General features: G+C 46.0%; 1 protein-coding gene across 1 annotated transcript in view; it reads left to right on the forward strand.

The window, feature by feature from the left end:
- LOC144128539 (cleavage and polyadenylation specificity factor subunit 6-like) overlaps positions 1–24,236 on the forward strand; it is a 56,013-nt gene that overhangs the window by 31,266 nt on the left and 511 nt on the right. The window contains 10 exon segments of the mRNA XM_077661993.1: positions 1,398–1,506; positions 2,692–2,730; positions 2,733–2,795; positions 3,369–3,537; positions 6,575–6,598; positions 11,174–11,209; positions 12,278–12,337; positions 14,304–14,416; positions 17,538–17,685; positions 22,713–22,945. Of these exon segments, the coding sequence (XP_077518119.1) occupies positions 1,398–1,506; positions 2,692–2,730; positions 2,733–2,795; positions 3,369–3,537; positions 6,575–6,598; positions 11,174–11,209; positions 12,278–12,337; positions 14,304–14,416; positions 17,538–17,685; positions 22,713–22,902 (951 nt within the window). The 3' untranslated portion in view covers positions 22,903–22,945.

Genomic DNA, 24,236 nt, shown 5'->3' on the forward strand with positions numbered 1-24,236 from the left:
CATTGCCGCATTTTATGTTTTGTTTTTGTCTTTTTCTCGGCGACCAATCGCAGTACACCTTTCGTTCTGGCGGGAAAGAAAGCTGAGGTGTTGCTCTTTCAAACGAGACCAAAGTCGCCTAGCTGTGCCGGCTACTTTTGACACGACACGCGACGCAAAACGGGCATTTTCTAACCAATTTTCGAGAGCTCTCTTGTCAAAATTGCATCTTTGCGGGTCGATTTCTCATAAATTACGCGGTATTCAGCCACGAAACTTGAAATTAAGATGGAAAATGATAAGACATGTCCAACTATGACCAAATTGAAAAGCCGATTTTTTCGCGATTTTTTCGTCCCGAAGATTCGTGTCCCCACTTAATGGAGTTCGAGATGAGCAGAATGCCTTAATTTTCAGTGTGCTGATTGTGGACGGCAAAAACAGACTTGTGTGGCATTATTTCACTACACAAATACCACTGCATGAATCAAGGAATAAAGAGCCCTGCATAGCAGCATAGAGTCTCAACAAACGTGGCCAGCAATGCAGAATGAGTGAGCTTTGAGCATGCAGTCAATTTGATAATGCAACGGTGCCGGCAGCCGCCACTTTCACCACAGCTCACACAATGTTGCACCTGTGGGATGGGGATGGGAGGAAGTTAGAGGCACACCCACCTCTTCCCATGCATCCCCTCTCTCTCCGTCTGCCTGGCCTTCGTTACGTTGTAGGTGGCGGAATTCCTCGAAGAACAAAGCAACGACATGGCACGCATGGCTCGTTCAGTGACTTCATTGCTGCCGCCTCTTGTTTTGCAGTGGTTGTGAACGTAAACTGTTGTGATGTCACCTTTTGGTGTGATGGCACAAAAGTGAAAGCTTGGGAGTCCGCTGCATTTATCACGGAGCAGTACAAGGGGCGCTGGAGTGCAGCGCATTGTGTGAACTGTGTTCGCTCGCTGTGACCGTAGGTATTCCTGTTGTGGCCATTCGTGTTCTATGATGATGAAGTTTTCACATGGTCTGGCAAAATTTTGAGTTACGCAGCAGTACCCAATAAGAGATCAGCGTAGCACGTTCATTAAATCTAGTTCAACCATCACAAATACACAGTTATTGGCAGCAGAGTTGGGAAATTAAGAAACTTATTAATATTGAGGAATTCATGTAGAGGCTCGTTAGATCCAGGTTTAAACTATCTCGTACAGGCTACGTAATATGGTTACAAGGGGTTGAAATAGGGCAAAGTCTGGAGTTGTTGGCAGCTAGGGTCGCATTTTATCGCAATAATTTGAAACAATGAGGTATGGCAGGATGCTAAGGAAGGATGTTGTACACGATCCTCTAAGTAATGTGTCTGGTCGTGGATCATAGCTTGAGCTCTCATTCTGTGTGGCTTTTCTGTTCTGTCTTCCACAGCCCCCACCAAGAGGGCCTCCGCCACCGCTGGGTGCTCCCCGAGGCCCTCCGCTGATTCCAGACCACAGGGGGCCGCCCCCAGTGAGCAACGAGTGGGAGAGGCCTCCAGGTGAGAGGGCAGAGAAAGAGCACCTTGTGCATATTTGTGCGATTTCTTGTGGGGCCCTGCCTGCGTGCTGCTTGTAATGCAGTAGAACTTTGTTGGTTGGTTTGTGAGCAGTGAAAGGTTTCCCACAGTGTTACACTTCTGTCTGGTTAATATGTTCCTGGATAATGCAATACCCAGGAAAGTTCTTTCATAGTTTTGCCGAATCCCGATTCTGTGACAGCAGTGGCAGTCAGGCACTAGAGCAGCTTCTGTGCAGTGCACAAGTAGAATGGGGACAGGCATCCTAACAATGACACTGATGCACAAACATGCAAGCAGGTGGCACGGGCAGCAATCGGCCACCAGAGGGGGGTCTCCGCAATGCAAAAGTGTGATGGGGCGAAGCATTTGAAAAGTATGATGGTGACAGTGAAGAGTTTGCGGCTACTTTCGTTCTTGCTTGTCGTTGATGTGTTGCGAAGTTTCATAACACTTAGAACAAAGCAAATGTGGGTGGAAGTCTACCGACAAGACGTTGCATCAACATGCGCTGGCATTCTGTTTAGTAAGTGGAAGTGTCTATATAAACGCCTTCGTACTTAGCTATTGAGTCACATTTTTCAAAATCTTAGCGTCATGGACGATACAATTTTCTTGATAATGCACCTTTTCCGTGCGTTTTTAAAGAAACATATCGGTACGGTTCTGTGTTCTTTCACACCATTGTCAGATGAGTGCTTGAAAGGCTGACTGTAGCATCAAAAGTGATCTGAAGTGGTGTTGCACTCAGCTGCTTTTGAAGCCACATTAACTATGTTGATGGCATTGCAAAGACGTCTAAAGTTGTGTCGCTAAAGCCACTCAGAGTCCTTTACATTTAGCAGTGATGCTCTGTACAGCCCTGTCCTGGTTATCTCTCTTGAAGGAGTTGCTGTACTTCGTCTCGCAATTGGTTCGCACCAGAGGAGATACTACATACACTTCCACAAGAGCGGGCTGTTATTTATTTATATATATATATATATTTTTTTTCATTCTTGCCATGAGCCGCCTGCACAGTGTGGGAGCCTTAGCCACGTTTTCTTGAGGTGCAGCATGTATATGGGCAGGGAATCCCTTCCCTGCCTGCTAGATGTGTTGCCTGGGCTGCAGGCTGAGAGTGCTTGCCCCTTCTCTTTTCCCAATTCCCCCTCTCTCATGCAGCAGGAATGCACTCGCTGCCCCCTGTGTCCCAGCCACCCCCACACCAGGTGGAGTGCCTCCGGGTCCTGCTCCTCCGGGTATGCCGCCCAATCGGCTGCCGCCACCTGGTGAGCTGCCTACCTTGGTCTAAGCAGGGAATAATCTTCACAGAGGGCTTCTCAGTCAGGTTTCTTTAGGCCACGCAGTTGCGGTACTCCCACATTCTTGGTTTTAAATGGTGTGTTGTTTGTAGTCCAGTGAGAAACGGAAACGCTGTGCACTGCTGGTCAAGCTGGCATAGTGCTGAACTTTTGATTTTTAAGACTGACACTTCAACACGTGCACCGTGAGCTCATCAGCACCGCCGTGTGTCCAGCAGGCATTCAGTATACTGCTTTGGTTGGGTGGCTGGATGTGATATGAACAAAATTTGATAATGCAGTAGAGGATAAAGTCAGACTCTTTTCAAATCTGAAACAAGGCTTCATTTACTTCCTTGCAGAAAATCGGTGTATATTATAAAGGAGAACATGTTTCCATAAATGTGCCAAGCTACTCGATGTGATTCACACTGCACTGCAGAAAATTTTGCCAAAATGAGCCTAAATGGGAAGCATCAAGGCCTCGTTAAATGACATGCTAGGAATGTTTCTGTGAGAAGGGGGCGAACTTGGTTTCCTTCCGCCTTGTGGTGCCCCCAGTGGTGCCGGCAACCAACGTGCCCCCTCCAGCACCGCACGTGAACCCGGCCTTTTTCCCGCAACATGCCGGGCTGCCTCCACCACCGACATCGTCACAACCTTCAGACCCTTATGGCAGACCACCTCCCACTCAGTACACCCATGACTACCGTGGCCCAGCCAACGACAGGTGAGTCACTTGGCTGCACTTGATTGCTTCTAGGCTGTATTTCAGCTGAACCTCCTCATTTGAATTGCAGCGCAACATTATTTCTTAGTCGCTGCCATTTGTCCGCTGGTGTACAGTACACAAGTCATGCCACTCCACTCCCTTTTCAACTTGAGAATTTTAGTCTTTTTCTCAAAACTGTTCCAAAAATGTGTATGGAGGTACAGTAAAAGCTCGTTAATTCGAACTCGGTTAATTCGAACTTACGGTTAAGTCAACTGACGCCCGGATCCTGGCACAGCCCTGTGTATTTCAATGGGGGAAAACTCACGATAATTCGAACAAGTCAGCAAGCATCTGCTACGGTTAATTCGAACTAGGAGCCACTGGCTGACACCGCTCCTCGTAGATAGAAGTTGACCCATAGCAAGTAAAACACGATCCAAGTTTACCAGAGATGTAAAACAATGGAAAACGAAAAAAAAAGCCGGTTGCACGAGGGTCACGGAGCTTGCGCCGATGATGCTTAGGCGCGAGCCGTTCCAGGTTTTCATTGTGCTGCTGCCGCTGGGTCGCAATCACGTGGTGTAAACAACGTAGTACGGCAGTTCGGGTGATGACGGCTTTTGTTGGTGCCGCGAGCACATGCTACATGGGCAGCAACATGGAGATGGAGCCCTTGAGTGACGCCGATATAATTGAGGCTGCATGGTCCCAGCAGACATCGCAGGGCTCACGTGCAGTGAGAACAGCTGACAGTGATAAGTCCGGCAGCGGCGGCGAGACTGCCGCCGCCCAGTGCACATGAAATAGTGTCGGCGCTCGATGTTGCAGCACGCCACTCCTCTGTCAGTGAGTACTCTCACGTTGCACAAGAGCTTTGGACAAGCTGCAGAGTCTCGGCAGAAGAAACGCAAGCAAATGCAGTTCACCGATTACTCTTAATTTTACCACCCCTTCCCCGCAAATAAACATGTTTTGGAGCATAAATAGCATCCTATATTCCAGCACTAAAACTAGCTGCTCACGTGTATGGATTCCAGTACTTGTTCCTGGCGCATAACTGGCCAATCAATTTGTTTCATTTGCCACTGGGACAGGATGAATTTAATTCTCAGAATATGCCCGCCACAAACGTAGTAGCGCCTAGCTCGCGATAACGAGTCTACGTGCGACTGCTTCAGGTTCTGCCCGTACGGTGGGGTGCTATAACCACCTATTCTATCGCCCATTCGAACTTCGCTTAATTCGAACAATTTTCCAGTCCCCTTCGAGTTCGAATTAACGAGCTTTTACTGTATATCCATGGAGCTGCGGCTGCAATATAAGCAATATTTTTTATAAAAGATGGCAGCAGCTTCATGCACATATACAAAAAAAAAATTGCTGTTTTTCTCATTGTCAAGATTAGGTGTAAGCCTGAGATGCATTGCAGAAAAGGCATAGCACATTCTAGGACCTTTCATGGATGATGACAGGCGCACACCAGTGTTGGCCTGGGACCTTGGCTGCTGAACTTACCCCGTGTCTTCGCCCGCTTCTAGGCAGCTTGCACGGCCTCTGTGGATACTTTTGTGGCTTGGGGAGCCTTACCTATCAGCTGCTTTTCTTGGCTGGCATTTTATGACCTGCCACATTGAATTGCTGCTCCTTTTTTGTGCTGGGCAGTGCGCTGAGTGTTTATCGCTGCTTTCGCTGTTTGACGTGCCGTAGCACTTGGCTGCTCTCCATGAAAGTAGCGTATTGGCTGCCTTGGCCATCAACCTTGGCCTTTCTATCTTATGACTCGTCTGGATCCATTACTCAGTAGCAGTACTGCTGGCTCTAAACATTTGGAAGCATTAAAGAAATGTTTGAAAGATGATGAATGAGGACACTTAGCATGGGAGCCTGCCAGTTAGAGCATGTTGCATGAGAGACTGCGCTAATGGCAAATGGTTCAGAGCATTAGGAAACAAAGCTGCTTTGTTTGTGCCAGTGCCGGTTCAAATCCTGCTCGGGGCAGTAATGTGGTAAATTTTTTTTTCTTTTCTGCTGAATACCTTACTTTGCTACTTATAGTGCGGTAGATGCTGCTGGCTTTACTAACTCTAATGGAGTGCTTGGTTGCATTCTCAGCACAGGTGGTGCTTCGAAGCCCTTATGTTTTATTAATTCTCCCGAGACATTTGCTTTGTTGCAGCACTTTGTTTTGAGGTTTAGGTGTGCTTCATTTGAGGCAGTTCATAAGGATTGGCCTCCCACAAAAAATCTAAGCATGCAGCCTGTTTGCTATCACAGCCTTTCTTTTTCCAAGTTAGAAGTGTAGAACAGCGCTTATGTGCAGGTACCACTGTGTCCTCATTTTGCATCACTTTGCTTCTTCAATGTGGTCTTCGTTCTACCGTTTTTCTGATGGTTTTTTTTCTTTTGGCGTGCTTTTGTGCTGTGCACAAAAGCACGCCAAGGGGCAGCCAAGGCCCCCCGCCCCCTCCCCGTTCTTTGCTGCACTCGAGCACCTGCCAGTGCCCCACCCACAGCTAGCTTGAAAATTACCTTGGGCCCCTCCCGAAAAAAATTCCTGGCTACGTGCCTGGCTGTACACCACTTACGCTAAAATGTCTTTGTGTAAAACAAGTACAAGAGCAAAATTTTTCCTGTGTAAAATGATTGAGCTAAGGCTTGCTTGATTCTCTTTTTTTCTTTCTTTGCCCTGTTTGCAGGAGATTGTCAGTGGCAGTCACCATTTAGGTTTTGGAAAGGTTGTGTTTTAATTGGATTGAGCACTGATTGGATTTATTGAGTGCTTTAATGTTCCCATGCAAGAGGCTGTAATACCTCTCTTGGTGTGCTCCCCATGTGTTTGCGTGTGTGCATGCATGTGTTTGTGTCAGTACAGTTTCGTGTTATGCTTAGGTTTTGCCTCTTTACGTGTTGATCCGTGCTGCTCCATGCAGTCCTGTTCTGGTTTTGCTCATAGCCTGCCTTTTAGTTTGCATTGGCTTTTCATTTTACTTTTTTATTTTGGTGTACTTCTTACTCTCTTTTTTTCTTTTTCTTCTGTTTTTCTGTCTTCTAGCCTCCCTTATTCAGTAGATCCGAGGCAAGTAGCACATCCTACTTGAACATACTTCTCATTTATCTCTTTTTATTTCTTTTTCTTAATTCAGTCATTTAAAAGTGGATGTCTTGTTTTGATGCACTTCATCGGCAATAGGGTATCTCACAGCATGCTGAATTATTTAATGGAAAAGGAAAATGAATAGGCTGATCCTGATTCACGGTGAAATCAGCCTGTAAAAATACAATAAAATGCGTTAGTGCCCACTTGCATTACTTGTAATGGTTCTGCTACAACCACATCACATCAAAGTGCAACTTTTTTTTTTTTTTGTAGAGCTGATTGGGGAGAGAGCAATATGTAGCCATTATAAATTCATTGGTGTTTTGACCCTTGAATGCCATTTACCTATGCTCTGCCCATTGTTGTGAGAATTGTGATGCTACGTCTTGGTAGTAATGTCTTTTTGCTGGCGGAGAGGAAGTTTTTGCCAGAAGTGAAGCTGGTCCATGTGGCCTAGGTGTTTAAAAGAGATGCAATTATTGGCTGTTGCTAGAGAAAAATGCCATGGGTCCAGTACAGGATTAACTCCTGGCCCACTATTCTTTCCAGAGTTCTTTTCGAACTTGGAAAAAAAAAAAGCCCACTGCTGAGAACTTCTTGCTTGGGAGGGATGTCGTCGTTGCAACCGAGGCATATTCTCAAGTTTTTTGGAGACTCCATGTTGTAGTCATTTTTAAACAAGGTTTTTTGGGCTTGCAGTATGAATAAATGGTTTCCTCTGCGCTTCTCTGACCGACTGAGAAAGTTTTATAAAGTTTATACCATAGCTCTCACTTAGCATTACTTTGTAGCAGGAAAACTGAATGCGGATTATGACAAAAAAGAAACTTTGCACTTGGGGCATACCGGAAATAGAGCTATGAAAGCCCTGAATTCTTATCGCAAGAAGCAGGTTTTAGATACGAGTGCTTGTTGCACTGGCAGCCTTCGTGCACCCCCCCCCCCCCCCCCCCCCACCCCTTTTTTTTTTTTTGAAATAGAGGCAGTATGGAGAAACCCAGCAGTTTGTCATTCACTGCAAAAAGAAAGAACACTTTCTCTTTACTTAAGTCACCAGCTTGGTGAGAAATCTGTTTATTTTAACCAGTCCCTCTACAGTTTTCTTTTGGCTCTGTGCATTTGCATTAAATATGCAAATTTATTTGCACCATCTACTTTTATATGGGGAGGTGAGCGGACTTAAAACGAAATGAAAATACATGTGTTTCAAATGGTTTAGTTTGCCTCGTATTTTCTTATTCTTTCGGGTATTAATTCTGCTGAAAGTGAGGCCACTAGTGGGATGCAACAGAGTTACTCTTTTAGGAGCACGGTTGTAAGAGCTAATGGTGCTTCTGCTTTTTCTTTGAGTGGTTTAAGAAGAACTAAGTGCGGCTAAAACCAAATCCCCTTTGTGACACTCCCATTAGAGGTTCCTTATTGATAAAATTGAGGGCGTTCAGAATCTTGCTATGAGGTTTATACCACTTGGTCCTCGGGGTGCAGTATTTTGTGAAGTAATAAATATTAAAGCAGTATTCCCGGGCTGGTCTGGAGGCGGAAGGAAAACTGGCTGAAATGGATGCATTTATAACCACCTAACACGTACTGATAAATCTGAGTATATCAAGACCCCTACTATGTCTGCGGTAAGAGTGATCGCACAATTAAAATTGGAGAAATATTAATATTGGACAAATTACATGATATTCTCTTTTTTTCCGAAAGAAATGTCTTGATTGGAACGCATTAACAGCTTATGTCTAAGGTGGTGGTGTCCGCTTCGCTCAGCCTATCCACTACAGTCGAGCCCATATATAACGGCCCGACTTAAGACGAAATTTCGCTTATAACGAACAAGGTCAGCATGACCGTCAGTACAGTCGCCGACCAATTTTTCAGACTCGAAGGGACGTGAAAAATGGTCTGAATAATCGAACAGTCCGAAAAATCCGTGAAGTACAAAAAAAATCACTTTATTAATAAAGATGAAATCGGCTTAAAAATGTCACTGATTTTACCTTGCGGTAAATTCCTCTTGCTGGCGACGATTTGCACCTGTATTTGCGCCAAAGTTGTGCTTTCACTGTACACGCTAGACAGAAAAAAGGTCACCACGTTTAGTTGGAATACTTTCAACGCATCTTTGACGGTCCCGGCGGGGCCATGTTGTCCACAACCCGAGTGTGCACCACACCGCTCGTTAAACACACTCAAAGATAAGGTACTTTTCTTTCAAAGCAGTAGAACCGCTGGACGCAATCACAAAACGCCAAACGGATGTAACTTCGTGAAGACTGAGCGCCACTTGGTCGACGCGGTCAGAGAAACCCAAGTGACGAAGCGGCGAATGGCGACCGTATGAGACCCGCCACTGTGGCTCAGTGGTTAGGGCGCTCGGCTGCTGATCCGGAGTACCCGGATTGGAACCCGACCGCGGTGGCCGCATTTTAATGGAGGCGAAACGGGAAGGCGCCCGTGTGCTGTGCGATGTCAGTGCACGTTACAAGATCCCCAGGTGGTCGAAATCATTACAGCACCTCTTTCTTCCTTTCTTCTCTCAGTCCCTCCTTTATCCCTTCCCACCGAGATGTGAGATAGCTCCTGCACAATTTCCTTCCCCCAACAACCAATTTTCAACGTACGGGACAAGCGATAACTGCCCGCGACAACGTCAACGACAAAAGCAAGTTGATAGCGATGACAATCCGGCTGCCACCTCAAAGTGTCGGAGATCGCAGGGACCTCTACTGGCAGCAATGAGGTACCAAAAGTGTGTCAAGCCATGCCAACTGCAGCGTAAATCCACCCCAATCCAAGATGGCGCCTTTTGCGCCGGCGAAAAGCCAATAAGATGGCCGATTTTGGCCCGCAGGTGACTGAAATTAGTCCGAAAAATCAAACTTTCGGACTTTTGAAGTCCTAAGTATCCATTGAAAATATGTGTGCGCTATGGGGCGACTGACGGTGCCTCGTCGAGGTCCGAAATATCCTACAAGTCCGAATTATTGGAGTCCGAATTACCCGTCGGCTACTGTATATACATTATTTCAATGGCACGAAATCACACGTATAACGAACGCCATTAAGCCCTGCCGATCGGTTATAGGGAACGGGCGGCGTAAACCCGGCGCTGTGCCGCGAGATAACCTGCCACCGACCCCTTTGTGCGCCCGGTGCGCAGTATGTTTCTCCGAGCCTCATTGCAGGCGAACTGCCCGCCCCGTTTCGTGCCGCTTTCAAGCTAGCTATCCTTTCCCCGCCGGCGTGCCTTCCAAGATCACCCTCCGGACCCTCCTCGCAATTCCGCTCCCCTTTCCTCCTCACTCTCTTGCAAATCTGGGCGTGGCCTCAGCGATCAACTGCGCCGCCGCCGGTGCCAATCGCTGAGACCACGCTCCGGGAAGCAGGCCTTCCGTGGAAGCCAAGAGGTGGCTGCACTGACGCTCACCGACGGCCCTCATTGGTATCTCCGCTGGCGCTGTGCATCTGTATCTTTAGCTTGATTGGCACAATTGCCGCCTGTGCATGTTGCGCGTCTACCCCGGCGGCGATTTTTGGCAGCGCATCATCGACTCCGACATGGGGGGTCATGGCATTAGTTGGAATGATTTTATTTCTGTCGATGACGACGCCGACACCGACGACATCGTTTCTGATGTGCGTGACAAGAGTGACGCGGATGAATCAGATGAGGATGAAACTTCGGAGCCAGCATCCATAAGCACGCCTATAGCAATAGGCTACATAGATAGCCTCAGACAACCTGTCTATGCCAAGGGCCTCGGCGAAGAGCACGCTTCTGCTTTAAATAAACTGGAAACCTCCTTCATTGGATCTGCGCTGCAAAAACAGACGTCCGTCACGAACTTTTTCGCAAAGAAAAAATTTTGTGTTTTGACAAGCAACTGTCTTTAAAGCTGTGGTCCACTTACTACGAACTTCAGGATATAACGAACGGACACCGCGTGACGCCCATGTTCGTTATAAGCGGGCTCGACCGTAGTTTGTGTCCAGTAGAGGTGCTTTTGGTGTTGTTATGTGTTATTTGCATAAAATGCGCTGTACTTGTGAATGCTGTATTTTAGTATTACCTAGTCTTCAACCCCTATTTTTATATATAGTATATAGTTCCTTGTTGGTATTATGTCAGCCCCCACTCCTATTATAATGCTTTCGAGGTGCTGGATAAGCTGTAAATAAAGGCAAAAATGAATTGGTTACTCTCACCGCCCCCAAAAGGTACGCCGTGGTGAGAAACATTTTGTGCATGCGTGGCACTGGTAGTTGCCAGAGAGAACTGAGCAAATCCGGAAAATAGTGTACGTTCAATTGGCCCGAACTGTGCAGAGTTTTCTGTTGTTTGTTATACGCTACGATTTTGAGGACATTATATTCCGTTTTTTGTTGTTTCTGTCTTTTTTTTAACTACTGTGTACCTTGCATGAAACACTGTCATGTGCGCAGCCATGTCTGTGTACGCTTGCATTCTCTGAAGAACTCTTTCCTGTGATTTTTATTTTTTCATTTCTTCACACCTTTTTAAGTTTCTTTCTTTTCGTTCTCTCATAACAGGAGCATGTTACCAGCATCGTCATCCATACCATCAAGGTACACTTGCAATTATATGAACCTCATATTCTGGAATGGGCGCTGCAGGGGGAGCTGCTAGGTTGTTGCGTGCAACTCTGTCCTGATGAGACGTGCAGCTGTCTTGTTAGGCACATGTTTACTCGGCTGCACATTACCTTTGTCTGAACCGGGGAGCTTTAGAAAAAAACTATATACAACGTAACCATCAGGAAGCTGGTGCGTTGTTGGGAGATGGAGGACTTTCCTGTGGTAGTCTGCTAACAAGAAATTAAGAAGTTTATTGTGCCTCTTTGTGCAAAGACTGAGTGCTTTGTGCCGCAGCATGGCTGGTGTTATGGCAAGTGCTAAGTGATTACGGGCTGTTTTGTTGCCTTGCACTACCTTCATCTTGTAGTCTTGATTACAGCCTCAGCACTTCCTAGCATATTCTGGTGTCTTAAGGTGTCGCTTGCTTAACTCTTGTGGTCCGAGCTGCAGACAGCTTCGCTTGCAAGCATCTGTTGACACGCTGCACGTATTAGTTGTAGAGCTATAACTCATTTTTTACTCCTGAAAAGAGCGGCCTGTTCAGTGCATAAATTTTTCGCTACCGTTAACCCGGCTACATTCATGAATGAGGATTGGGTATGTTTTCTTCAGCAACTTCTGCTGGAATCGGTAAGTGCAGGATCCGCCAAGGTCACACATTCGCTCGATTGCTGTAGAAGTTGCAGTCGTGTTAATCTTGAAACCCTTGACGAACGTGCCGACGGAAACTTAATGCAGGTTTTATCGGTGTTCCTGACTTAGCCTGGGTGCCTTCCTTTTTCTTTTTGCAGCAGTTAACTCCCCTTTTTCCAATCACTCATAACGTGTGCTTACATCTTCGTGTGGTTATAAAAGATGTCCTTGCTGGAAAGGCTGCGTAATTCAGTGCACGTTTGAAGTCAGGACTGTCACAGGCGCTGAAACCAATCAGTCGTGGTAAATTTATTCCTAAATTTCGGTAATAGTTATGGTATGAATAAAGAGACTTAGCTTTACCATGTCCACAGTTGTGGCGGGTTGTAAAGTGCACCATTTTTGTGTTGGGCCGCACTATTCCAGGCACTGTAGAGACCAACATGACAGGCGTGACATGAAGAAGCAAGTCTTTTCGGCCACAAAGTATTTATGCTATGAATGCTCTCTCTCTGTCTGCTGATCACTTCTTACTAACCCAGCCTTACTAACAGCATGCATGGTGTGCACATGCAAACTTGCACTGTGACTAACCAATGCAGAATGGTCCATTAGAGTTCAGACTCATTAGAATACCTAAATAATCTGCGATTTGCTGATGACATTGCCTTGCTGAGTCACTCAGGAGGTGAACTCCAAATCATGATCAACGAGTTAGACAGGCAGAGCAGATCGATGGGTCTAAAAATTAACATGCAGAAAACCAAGGTAATGTTCAACAGCCTAGCAAGGGAACAACAGTTCACAATTGGCAGCGAGAGCCTAGAAATGGTGCCGGAATACGTCTACTTAGGGCAGGTAGTGACAGCTGATCCAGATCATGAGAGGGAGATAACTAGAAGGATAAGAATGGGCTGGAGCGCATATGGCAAATTCTCGCAGATCATGAGTGGCAGTTTACCAATTTCCCTCAAGAGGAAAGTGTACAACAGCATAATCTTACCGGTACTCACCTACGGGGCAGAAACGTGGAGGCTAACGAAAAGAGTTCAGCTTAGGTTAAGGACAACGCAGCGAGCCATGGAAAGAAAAATGATAGGTGTAACGTTAAGAGATCGGAAGCGGGCAGAGTGGGTGAGGGAACAAACACGGGTTAATGACATCCTAGTCGAAATCAAGAGAAAGAAATGGGCTTGGGCAGGGCATGTAATGCGAAGGCAAGATAACCGCTGGTCCTTAAGGGTAACGGAGTGGGTTCCAAGAGAAAGTAAGCGTAGCAGGGGGCGACAGAAGGTTAGGTGGGCGGATGAGATTAAGAAGTTTGCAGGCAAAGGGTGGATGCAGCTGGCAAAGGATAGGGTTAATTGGAGAGACATGGGAGAGGCCTTTGCCCTGCAGTGGGTGTAGTAAGGCTAATGATGATGATGATGACTTTACGGTTCATTGTGCCTTGGGCTACTTTGCAGCAAATGACGGCACTGTGGCTGATTGCTGCCTTTCATCTCAAGGCAGGAGTAATGTTATAAGGCAAGAAGCCTATCTTTACGGAGGAGTGTATTTCATGCTGTCCTTCTGAAGATATTGCACAGGTTACAAGTAGATTGGCAAAAAATGTAGCCGGCAACTTAGCTGATGTGGACCTTGTTACTGTATTTGTTTTTTATAGTTGTTTCAGTTCAAAGATTTACAGGTGTGCAGCTTACGTGAGATATCAGACAAAATCTTCTGTTTTGAAGCATCTCATGAGTGTACGAAGTTCAACTTGTTGGTATAAGTTCATTCGTGAATGTCGGATAGCTAACGCTTATGTTGTTCACCTCTCTTTCGTCCCGTTGTTCGTGCGTTCAAGGATTATAACTTCTCATGAGGGGTACTTGGGTTGAATATCATGTGCTGTAAAACATGCTTCGTCTTTATCTAATGAGCAGCTTGCTTGTTAGGGCTTGCCCCGTGGATTAAATTTTTCATAAATATCACTGGAGACAGTGGTAAGTCCTGTATTCTCACCTAGGTTGGGAAATCGCAGCAGAGTTAATGTGGAGCACAAATTATGTGCAATGTTGTCCCAGAGACCACTAAAATGCTTTCAGTAAGACAAAAAAATCTTGCCTTTCAAGTACAAGCAGTTCCTCTAAGTCAGGGACTGCAAGCTATGTGGAAAAGGCAGCACCCTAAAAAATCTGCTCCGTGTGCAAGTTGTTTTGTCACATTGTGTAATAGTGATGTTTGAAGGACGGGCCTAGGCGGGCCATTGCTCTTCTTGAGGGCCTGTGGCCTGCCACAGTAGGGGTAAACAAAATTTTGTTGCTGCAAGCAGGGGTCACAGTAATACCGCTCACGTTGGCGGATCAGTGGTGGGTTTGAGTGAGTGTTGTGAAACTGCGGTGTGAGTTGCTCATGGTGCCGTTTCCCCCTCTTCTCCCCGTGCCCGCCTTGGGTTCAACATGTGCAGACAAGACCCACTGAACCCACCAATTAACGAGGCCGAGTTTGAAGAGATTATGTCCCGGAACAGGACAGTGTCGAGCAGTGCCATCGCCCGTGCTGTGGCCGACGCAAGCGCAGGCAAGTGCTTAACCTATGCTCTCTCTTTTTTTTCTATGTGCCATGATCTGCTTGCAATAACTCAAGCTTGTGTAACTCATAATTCCAATTTATTCAGGCATAGGCATGTGTGAATATTCGATATTTTTGAGTATTTAGTTAAATAGTAAAGTATTCAATGTTTGGTATGTGAAATTTCGAAGCATTCATCTCAGGCGGATAATTGGTTCAATGCATCTTGCTTGCCTGCTCTGTTTCAGAGTCGTCCGTATACAAACAGCAGTTTATGATAAAACTGCATTTGCAACCACATGCAGAGCGCTACCCAGACAGCAGGGTGTCTGTTGCGCCTAAGAGTCAGAGAGCAGCGTAGACATTGATAGAATGCTTGATAGCGGGAGCAGTGTCAGTTATGACATTGTTACACAAAGCAAAATTAGGCTCAAAGCAGAGTACAAGCTATATCCGTATTCAGGAAAAGCTCCTTAATTCAAACTTCAAGGGACCGGAAAAATTTATTATAATTATCAAATGACCACAAAAAAACTGGAGAACTGCTTGCATCTTGGTAAATTTATTTGTTGAAAGTGGGCAATGCTTGTCTGATTTTGAGAAGAGAACAGCGCTGCGATGACTGTTTTTCATGTTTTCATCAGTGCCTTATTGGGCATGCACTGTTGGAACCATTGATGCAGAACTGCTCCAAAATTGTGAGGGTCGCCTGCATTCTTCATGGTGCAATGCCATGATGCTCCGCAGCTACTGCATCACACCCATCATAAGCGGCGTCATCGTGTGTGAGGGGGCTTCACAATTGGGCTTGATGAGGGCACAGTTTCAGCGCTGTGCAAGAACGGAACAATGCGGACAGAAGTGAAGGAAACAGCTTTGTGGCACCGATGTGGCGAGCAAGTGGAGGAGTAAGATAACGCCACCAACATGTCAGTCAGCGTCCGAAATGATGCTCAGTTGGGTTAAATTGGCTGGCTGATGCTGGTTGGTTGAGCCACCTTTGCTGCAGGCTGGAGCAAAGTTCATAAAAAACAGAACCAAAACTAAGCAGTTGGACTGTTCTTGGGGAGGGGGCCGTCAGACGTCCCTGCGCAAGCGACTGTGCTGCATCTGAACTCGAGTAGGCCTTGAGTTTTGAGTAGGGCTATTTCGACGATCTCTTGCCGCAACGGTCATACATGGATGTGGCGTCTTTTTGGGAACCCATTTGAATTAGCCGGTGCAGGACCCGCAGCGGTTGAGTTGGAGAGCGCCCAACACCATAGACTTACCGTAAAAACCGGACTATAGGTCGGACCGGAATATAGGTCGACCCCCTAACTAACCAATTCTAAAAATGAAAAAGATCTTTTTCAATGAGAAAAGTACCGAAAGACATCCTTAATTTGAAACAAATGCGACTCGAGAGGTTGCACAATGGTGACAGTATTTAATTTCATTTAAATGCTGCTTGTATGTACACCCGGCAATTTTTTTTAACAATATCGCGCACCAATCGGCCCGCGTGTTTGTTTCTGGCACAGGCAAGTACGGCGCCGTAGAGCAAAGTCCTCCTCTTCATGAATCGCCGCAACCAGGATGGCGAGCCTTTGAATTGCACCCTCGCGAGTCTAGAGGCACGCGCGATCTCTGCTGCTTTCACGCGGATGCATTCGGCAGTCACAGGCAGCGATCTTGCTCGCAGAGCAACGTTTCCTTCCTATTCTCGATACACTACGGTCTGCCCACGAAATGATGTTTTCTTCTGGTTGCTGCAAGTTGTAATACGCAGCTTCTGCCTCTGCCAGTACTGAATGCTCTTTTCGGATACTCCAAATTCGCGCTGTGCCGCCAGGTTCCCGTGAGCTTCCTCGTACTCAATCGTATTTTTCTTGAAGGCGACGGTAAATTGCCGTTAGCATCTACTTTGCATCTACTGAAACACAAAATGGCGGCACTGCTGCTGATGGCGATGGTGATGGAGGCTGTTGACTTCAGGCACCCATTCTTGCAAGACTTCCGTATTTTTTCCGCCAATGACCGGTATATGAGACGGGGGTCGACTTTCCACCATGTTTTTTTGAAAAAAAGTTCGACCTATATTCCGGTTTTTACGGTACATGGGTGTTGGCTGGGGCCGAGCCGGCAGTTCGAGTTGTCCGGTTTGCCGAATTATGGGCCCGAATTAATGCGCTTTTACTATAATGTGACAACCTGCTGCTGAAATTCTGTTGTTAGCCGTAGCCACTTTGTTTCAAAGCCCAATCAAGTTTCCTTTCTTTTTTTTTCGTTGGCTCTTGACAGTAGGCAAAGTGTAAAATGCCGTATATAAGAGTTGCTATGGAGTGGGCAAGGCCATTTGTGAATAGTACAGGGATGTTGACTCGGTGATATGCGGAGCTTGCTATTGCTGAGTGCTACAATCAGTTTGCAGGAGCCCAGACCATTTTTGTGTGACTGTATACCATGTTTAATATGTGATACGCCAGACTTTTCTAATTATTGAGACAAAAAATCTGCGGGGCCCTGAAGCGCAGCAGCCCCACTACAGAAGTTTCCACATTCTAGCATGAGATTTGAATACGGCCTTGAGCAAATCATTATTGTGCTGTCACAAGCTTCGTGTTGCGGTTAGCATGTGGATGGCAGTAGCGTTTAAGTGCGGCAATGTGTTCAAGGAGTCGACAAGCGCAAGGAGGGTTTGGCTCTCAAAGATGCAGATTTCATGGCTTCAAGCACATGTGTGGATTCTCAAAGGGTGTTGCATGTGCTCTGTGGGCTCCAAGCTGTTATAACCAGCACAGATGTGTTTGTACAGCGGCTTATTGAATGGTGCCCACTCATTGGGTGAGTCACTGTGCTTCACTTAACTTGGTCCACTGTGAGACCCTTAGTAGCTTAAAAGCTTGTGCTGCAAGAATTGGGCTAGCACTGCGGCTGAATTTCCAAACCCTGCCAGAATGCATAAATGCTCACCTTTGGTCAAAAAGCCAAGTCCTGGGTTAGTGTGATCCCACACTGACTGCAAAAAAGGTTGACATTTTTAGCAAAATGGAACGGAAAATGCAGTGTTATTTTGTTGTGTTACAGCTGCAAACTGTTTATGCAATCTTAACTGTTTTGCTCTGTGTGGCACGGGATGTATGTGCAGGCGAATTCGCCAGCGCCATTGAAACCCTGGTGACCGCCATTTCACTCATCAAGCAGTCCAAGGTGGCCAACGATGACCGCTGCAAGATTCTGATAAGCTCTCTGCAAGACACCCTGCATGGGATCGAGTCAAAATCCTACAGCTCCAGGCAAGTGCCAGTCTGCGTTTGTGTGTGCACATTGCTGAAGAGCCAACAGCACACCAGTGGTAGCACAGTTAAAGGGACACTGAGGAGAAATTGAAGTTGGCTTGTATCGATAGAATACCAGCTCCTAACCACAAAAAGACAGCTCTTAATGAAAATAAAGCTCTTGTAAGGTAGAAAAGAGCAAGAACTAAAATACAGGTATCACCGCCATAGGCCACTGTTGCAAGTGCAAGTGGGATGATAAAATATCAGAAAACTGCCATAGATAGCCGAGATTGACAAATGTGCATGAAGGCTATATAAGTTTTGTTCTGAAACCACTAATGCACGTCTATCACGTTAGGAAGACAGAAAAAAGACTGCCTGAATGTTGGAAGCCAAAGAAAGCTTATACTTGGCGGCGAAGCAGGCGCCCAGCTTAGTTTCTGTATGTTTCAGTGCTTTGCGGCTAGGCACACTGCATGCCTGCGTGGTTTCATTTTTAACGCGCCTCAAGGGGCAATAGGTAAACACCTTGTTGCACGAGCCTCCACATTAGCAAACGCACTGCGTGGCGTGTTCGCTTCGTCAACGTATCAAGATAGGCTGCATAGCCAGCATTACAAGGACCATTATGACAGAATTTGAATAAATATGTTATATAGCGGTGACAGCTGCCACACTTGTAGCTTAGCTTGCTGCCAACACTGCCTACTCTTCGACGCTCACACTGTCCTGCCAGACCCGTCACCTCAGTCCCCAAAAGCTTCGGACACTGTGTGGTGGTTGAATTCACTGAAGTGCAGGCCACAGTTGTTTGTGCGAACTTGGTTGTCAGAATCAGGAATGGGATCCATCCTAATGCTGATGGAAACGTAAACGGAGTGGCAGTAGTAACGGCTGATAAAGGTCTTTGATGTTCGCCCACCAGTAGTTTTCATTTTGGATGCTTCAAGGCTGCAGCACTCACTGTCAGTAATACAGAGTCCACGTTTAAATCAGTTTACGCCACTTTTTCGCTATTTCACCATCAGAGCTCATGGTTTGAGTCGGAGCAGCGGAAAAAGGTTTTTCAACTTCAGCAATAAATGCATCTTTTGCCACTTGACAGGCAACAGCAATGTCATGAAATATCGAACTATTAGATTTCGCTAACAAAAAGTATGGAGTTGTCCTCAGTATGCCCTTTCACCGTTTTGTTATATCAACAAATTTCTTAACAAAACTGCTTATTTTTAGGGGTGTGCGAATATTCTAAATTTCGAATACGAATCGAATATGTTTCATATTCGGTTCATATTTGTATTCGAGGAATGATATTCGTGAATTTCCGAATATTCGAAAATTCACGAATACTCGGCAACGATCGTATACCGCGCCGACTTTCGTAAATTTGGTTGTGGCAAAAGCTTGATATCTCGGCAAATTATCTGAATATAGAGTTTAAATTTCCAGAAAGTAATATAAAGGCCCTCTTCTCCATCGTTTATCACGTGGACCGATCGCATTCCGATGCCGTTAGGCCTCACCTTGTGCACAATTCCACAATTCCACGCCTATTGCGTGGGGCACTGTAACCCATGCACCTCATAAGTACGCATAACAGCACGCGAGACAATGTTTGGAGGGCCCCAAAAATAACCTGGCCGTGTAGTTTTGGTTTCTGAGCTTCGACACTTGCCCGTGGCAATGGCAACTGTCTACCCGCGCATTCACCAGTAGTGCAATCTTAGCACCGTGCTGCTTTCAGATGCTGACTGACACGCCGATGGTCTTTTTTTTTTTTTTTTTTTTAGAAGCGGTCTCGCCATTCCACTGTCAATGTGCGTTCCCATCTTGCTCACGTTCGCGATTTCTTCCAGCGCGCCGAAACTCTGTGCTCGTCACGGGATTACAGGTGTTTGCACGTGCATTATAGAGCTGCCTCATACGACTACCGCATTTTCGGTAGCTTTTTTTTGGGGGGGGCCGCGGGGCATTTTATACATAGACCTTCAAATAACCCGGGCATTTCTGTCGGTTCTTTGAACTCCGAATTAATGAGGTCTTACTAGCCATCTTGTTATTCTTGTTTCCAGTCTTGTCATTTTATGGATTTAATCTTGCCTGACCACATTACAGGTTGGATACCGTTATGCTGTTCAGTTAAGTAGTTTACATTTCTACGAACATTGTTTATTTTATACGGTGCTCAGGCAGTTTTTTTTTTTTTTTGAATTTCAAGAGGGAAAAGTGCAGGAGCGGAAAGAAATCTCGTGTCCAGTTATCTGTCCTGTTTTGCTGCAACGCACTGGGAACAAAAAAACAAGCCCCTAGTCATAGGGAAGCACGCCAGCCCTCGCCGCTTAAAGAACGTAACGTCTTTGCCATGCGAGTACAGGGCTAATAACCAGGCCTGGATGACGCGAGAGTTGTTTTCGAGTTGGCTCATCAAGCTAGACGTCCAGATGAGGGATGGGAAGAAAATACTCCTCATCGTGGACATTTGCTCCGCACACATAGTGAACGTGTGCCTCACAAATGTGCGTCTGGAGTTATTGCCCCCAACAACACTGCATTGCTCCAATCCCTGGACCAAGGAATTATATAAAGTGTAAAAGCAGAATTCCGAAAGCGGCTGGTGCAGCGACTGCTCATCTACATCCGGCTCGGGCGCCCGACTGCAGTTGACGTCCGCCAAGCCGCAGAAATGCTCACCGGAGCGTAGTGGAACGAGAAAGCATGCACCATTAAAAACTGCTGGCGGAAAGCAGGGCTTTTGAAATCGGCACAGGCAAAATACTGCGAAGTCGGAAACTCGCCACCTCACTCAGAACAAAGCGGCGACATACGGGATGACAGCAGTGCCTTGTGGGACGAAATTACCAACAAAATGTCCGTAGACTACGTTGAGTGCCACAGCGAAGCCTTAACGTCAGCCAAGCTGACCGAAGAAGGCATTGTCACCAGCGTGCGCGAGAACGATCAAGGAGATGAGGATGACCTGGACGACGACGCAGAATCGCCGCGTACGGACCATGCGGGAGAAGAGATTATCTCAACTTCAGATGTTTTGGTGTCGATTGGCAAGATTCGCACTTTCATCGCACGCTGTGGCGAAGTGCCTGAATCTGCCCATAAGAAAGTCGATGACGTTGAAACGTTTGTCTTGGGGAGCATGTGTCGCAGTCGCCAAAAGAAAATTACCGATTTCTTTAAATAAAGACACAAAAAAGTGTGCTTGTTGTGTTATCTGATGCATGCCTGGCCCACCCGAGAGCCCTTTCTAAAGATAGGAATTACTCTTTGAGCGTCATATAACCTTTTGTTTCCTATTATTTCGTTACTACGATATTTCAGTATAACGAACGATTCGTGGGTCCCGCAAAGTTCGTTGTATCGAGATTTCACTGTATTCATACTCGATTCGCATTCGAAAATTTCAATATTCGCACATCCCTGCTTAATTTTATTGCTGATTTTGATTAATATTGCAATAAAAAGTATGCATTCGATCTCTAAAAAATAGTTGAAGCAAACACGAAGTCAAATTAGCCTATTCAAGTTTATTATTTCTCACAATACAGAAAACCATCTTCATGCTGGTAATGAGCGATAAAAATTAGAGTGACCACAGCCAACAATTTCTTAACTCTTTCACTGAGTTGTGGTGACAAACAGTTGGTTGCTTCACTGAATAAGCTTTGGGACGGTGTGGTAAATTTCAAAACAAGAGATCACGCATAACGGTTTGTTGCAGCTCTTGCACCAAAACCGTGTTTCCTTCCTAGTCTTGAGTCCTTTGTCTCCTCCTCAGTCACTGGCACCCATTTCTTGACGTGGGAGTGCTCATACGGACGGCAGCCCTTTACCTTCTCAGCAGCGTTGCGGTTAGTTTCTTCGACCACCATTGAAATGAGTTCATCATCGAGGAAACGCTGAATATATTCAAGCAAGACATCAGGGGAGCTTATAGTGAACGTCTAACCGGGAACTGCCAGAAAAGGAAACCGAAGGGGTCGCGTAGGGATGTTACTTACGTCGATCTTCATTCTCCTACGCGCGCTCGCAAAGTTCGCTTCTGAGCTGTCCTCTTCTTCATCGGAAGAACTGCTGAGCACAACGTCATCACTGTTGTCCTCGCTCCCTGAAACAAGGTACACTTCGGTGTCTGAATCACCATCGTCTAAAGATGATGACGAAGAAAAGCATCTTTTCTCGGAAGACGGGCCAGCAATACACGCATTGCCTCCGCCGGATGCCATTTTTTAAACCCAGGTTGCCATATGAAAAAAACGTTTGTTATACGTGTGATTCCGTGCCATTGAAATAATGTACATTTTGACGGTTGCGCAGGTCTCGTTCGTTATAAGCGAAATTTTGTCTTAAGTGGGGCCTTTAGGGCTCGACTGTACATGGTTAGTTTTGTTACCATCAAGGAATATGCTGTAGTGTGGCTTCACTTTTGAGCATTATATGTAATGGGTTAAACATTCCATGGGCATTGCAGTACTCTGCTTTTATGTAGTCTTCTGGGAGTGTATAATGCCAAGCTGGTCTCGGTTGCCAGCTGGGATGTGTGCAGGAAGGCATGCTGTGGCAAATAAAGTTGTCTCTCTCTCATATCAGGAGTGAATTCAGCTGAGTCAAGCTTTACATGACATTGCTACAGGTGCTTTGTTAGGGTCTGTGGTACTGCATGCGCATTGCTTGCACATCATACTACAGCTGAACCTTTTTATAACGAAATGATGGATATAAGAAGGAATGACGATTCACCTTGAAGCTTTGTCAATATGGGCTATAAAAAAGTAAACGCTGGCCCCCTTCAACTTCGCTATAACGAGGTTGAACTGTGCATCCAAATCAGCATAATACTGATTACAGCCACGACACAGGAAGTGGGTGATGAAAGAGAAACCAGTGAAAACTTGTGCTTACGCTTGTTCACTTCATGATGTTCGTTCTGGTTTTAAAGAAAAGCTGGGATAGGAGGGCAACCTAGATTGAGCATCTTACTTGCAAAGCCGTTGGGCCTGTTGCTTAAGGGTGGTCTTCAACTCCTGCAGAAGCAAGGACCGCCCACGCTCCAGGGAGAGGGACCGGTCACGAGAACGCTCATCACGTCGAGAGAAGTCAAGCAGGCGAGACCGGTCACGCAGCCGTGAGCGTGATTACAGAGACCGCAGCCGGGAGAGGGACCGCTACCACGAGGACCGCTACCGGGACAAGGAGAGGGAGCACCGTAGTCGCCACTGAGACAGTCTCCAAGAAGGTGCAGCTAAGGACAGCGCTCTCTCTGGTCTGCACCACATTTTCTTATAAGAGTGGTTTATATAAAGTTGAGTCTGCTGTGTATCTTGTACCTTTGCTGATGTCAAGGGCACTGTAAGCCAGCATTTTAGTTATTCTTTGCAAAAATAACTTTCGAACACCATCGCTTGCATGCATATAAAAATGGGGAGCTTTATGGCACTCCTCAGTGTCTCTGGATTCATTTGCAGCAACTTTCTCTCATTTGTTACAAAATGTCGAAGTGATGAGCGATAGCAATTGGAGAAAAAGTGAATGCTGAGAAAATCAACCTTATAGCTAATTCACTTCCCTCATTAGCCTCGTTTATCGCCTAGTTTGCATTTGCTTTCGGTCGGAGAAATGCAGCATTGCAACCAATGGAAGCTCTCTCCCCCTTCAGGTAGAGACACTAATACCCCTGTCACACGGACACTGTAAAGGTACTTTGAACTAATGCTCCATTACTCTAAGGACGGACACGCGCTGCCACACGGGCGCGCCAAAGGACACCTAGCTCAAAAGAGCTTCGAAACAAGGCAGCTCGAGTTCGTCCTTTGAGGCTTCAAGGGAGTACTCTCTCTCCCAGCGAGTTAACAGCATAAATAAATTGAGAAAAGAAACGTTCAATTTTCGTTTTATAAATTCACTTCATAAGATTAGTGGTGTTATAAAATATAAGATCATTTGTTTTGTGGCAGTCTCACCACGCCATACTCTCGTTCCAGATATACGAGCGAGTTGGGCTCAGTGTGGCCAGCACTGTGATGTTATGCTCTGTACTTGGAAAATCGTGTCATTATTGCAGTTAAAATTGCGTTGTTTTAACATAATACGGTTATAAAGCTAATTTACTAAAAAACATGTGACATTTATGCATTTACATGTGCAGTGAGGTTTGCAATTTAAATGACGCTTTTCGCCGATAAGGGCGCTAAAAAGTTCTTGCGAAGGTCGTTCCGCGACCGTGTAGCACGGACGAACTCCCTTGAAGTAGTGCTCCTTTGGGAGCGTAAAGGAGCATTAGTTCAAAGTGCCTTTAGAGTGCCCGTGTGACAGGGGTATAAGATGGCGGTGCTTCAGTTTGAGATACGCCCAGGATCATCAGAAATGCTATTTACTCACAATTTAAAGTTTACCGCAATTCTACTAATTTTTCATCAAGAGACAGGTGATAGCCCAAGGATCTAAAGAAAAATGGGAAAGGGCAAATTGGGGAAATGGGCCATTCTAATTGCCGCGTCCCCTTCTTAAACGTGCACTGCATCAGTGAGAGCGCAGGCACTCTTGGAGGCTGCATG

The sequence above is a fragment of the Amblyomma americanum genome, chromosome 4 (genome assembly GCF_052857255.1).
Source record: "Amblyomma americanum isolate KBUSLIRL-KWMA chromosome 4, ASM5285725v1, whole genome shotgun sequence".
NCBI classification, from domain to species: Eukaryota; Metazoa; Arthropoda; class Arachnida; order Ixodida; family Ixodidae; genus Amblyomma; species Amblyomma americanum.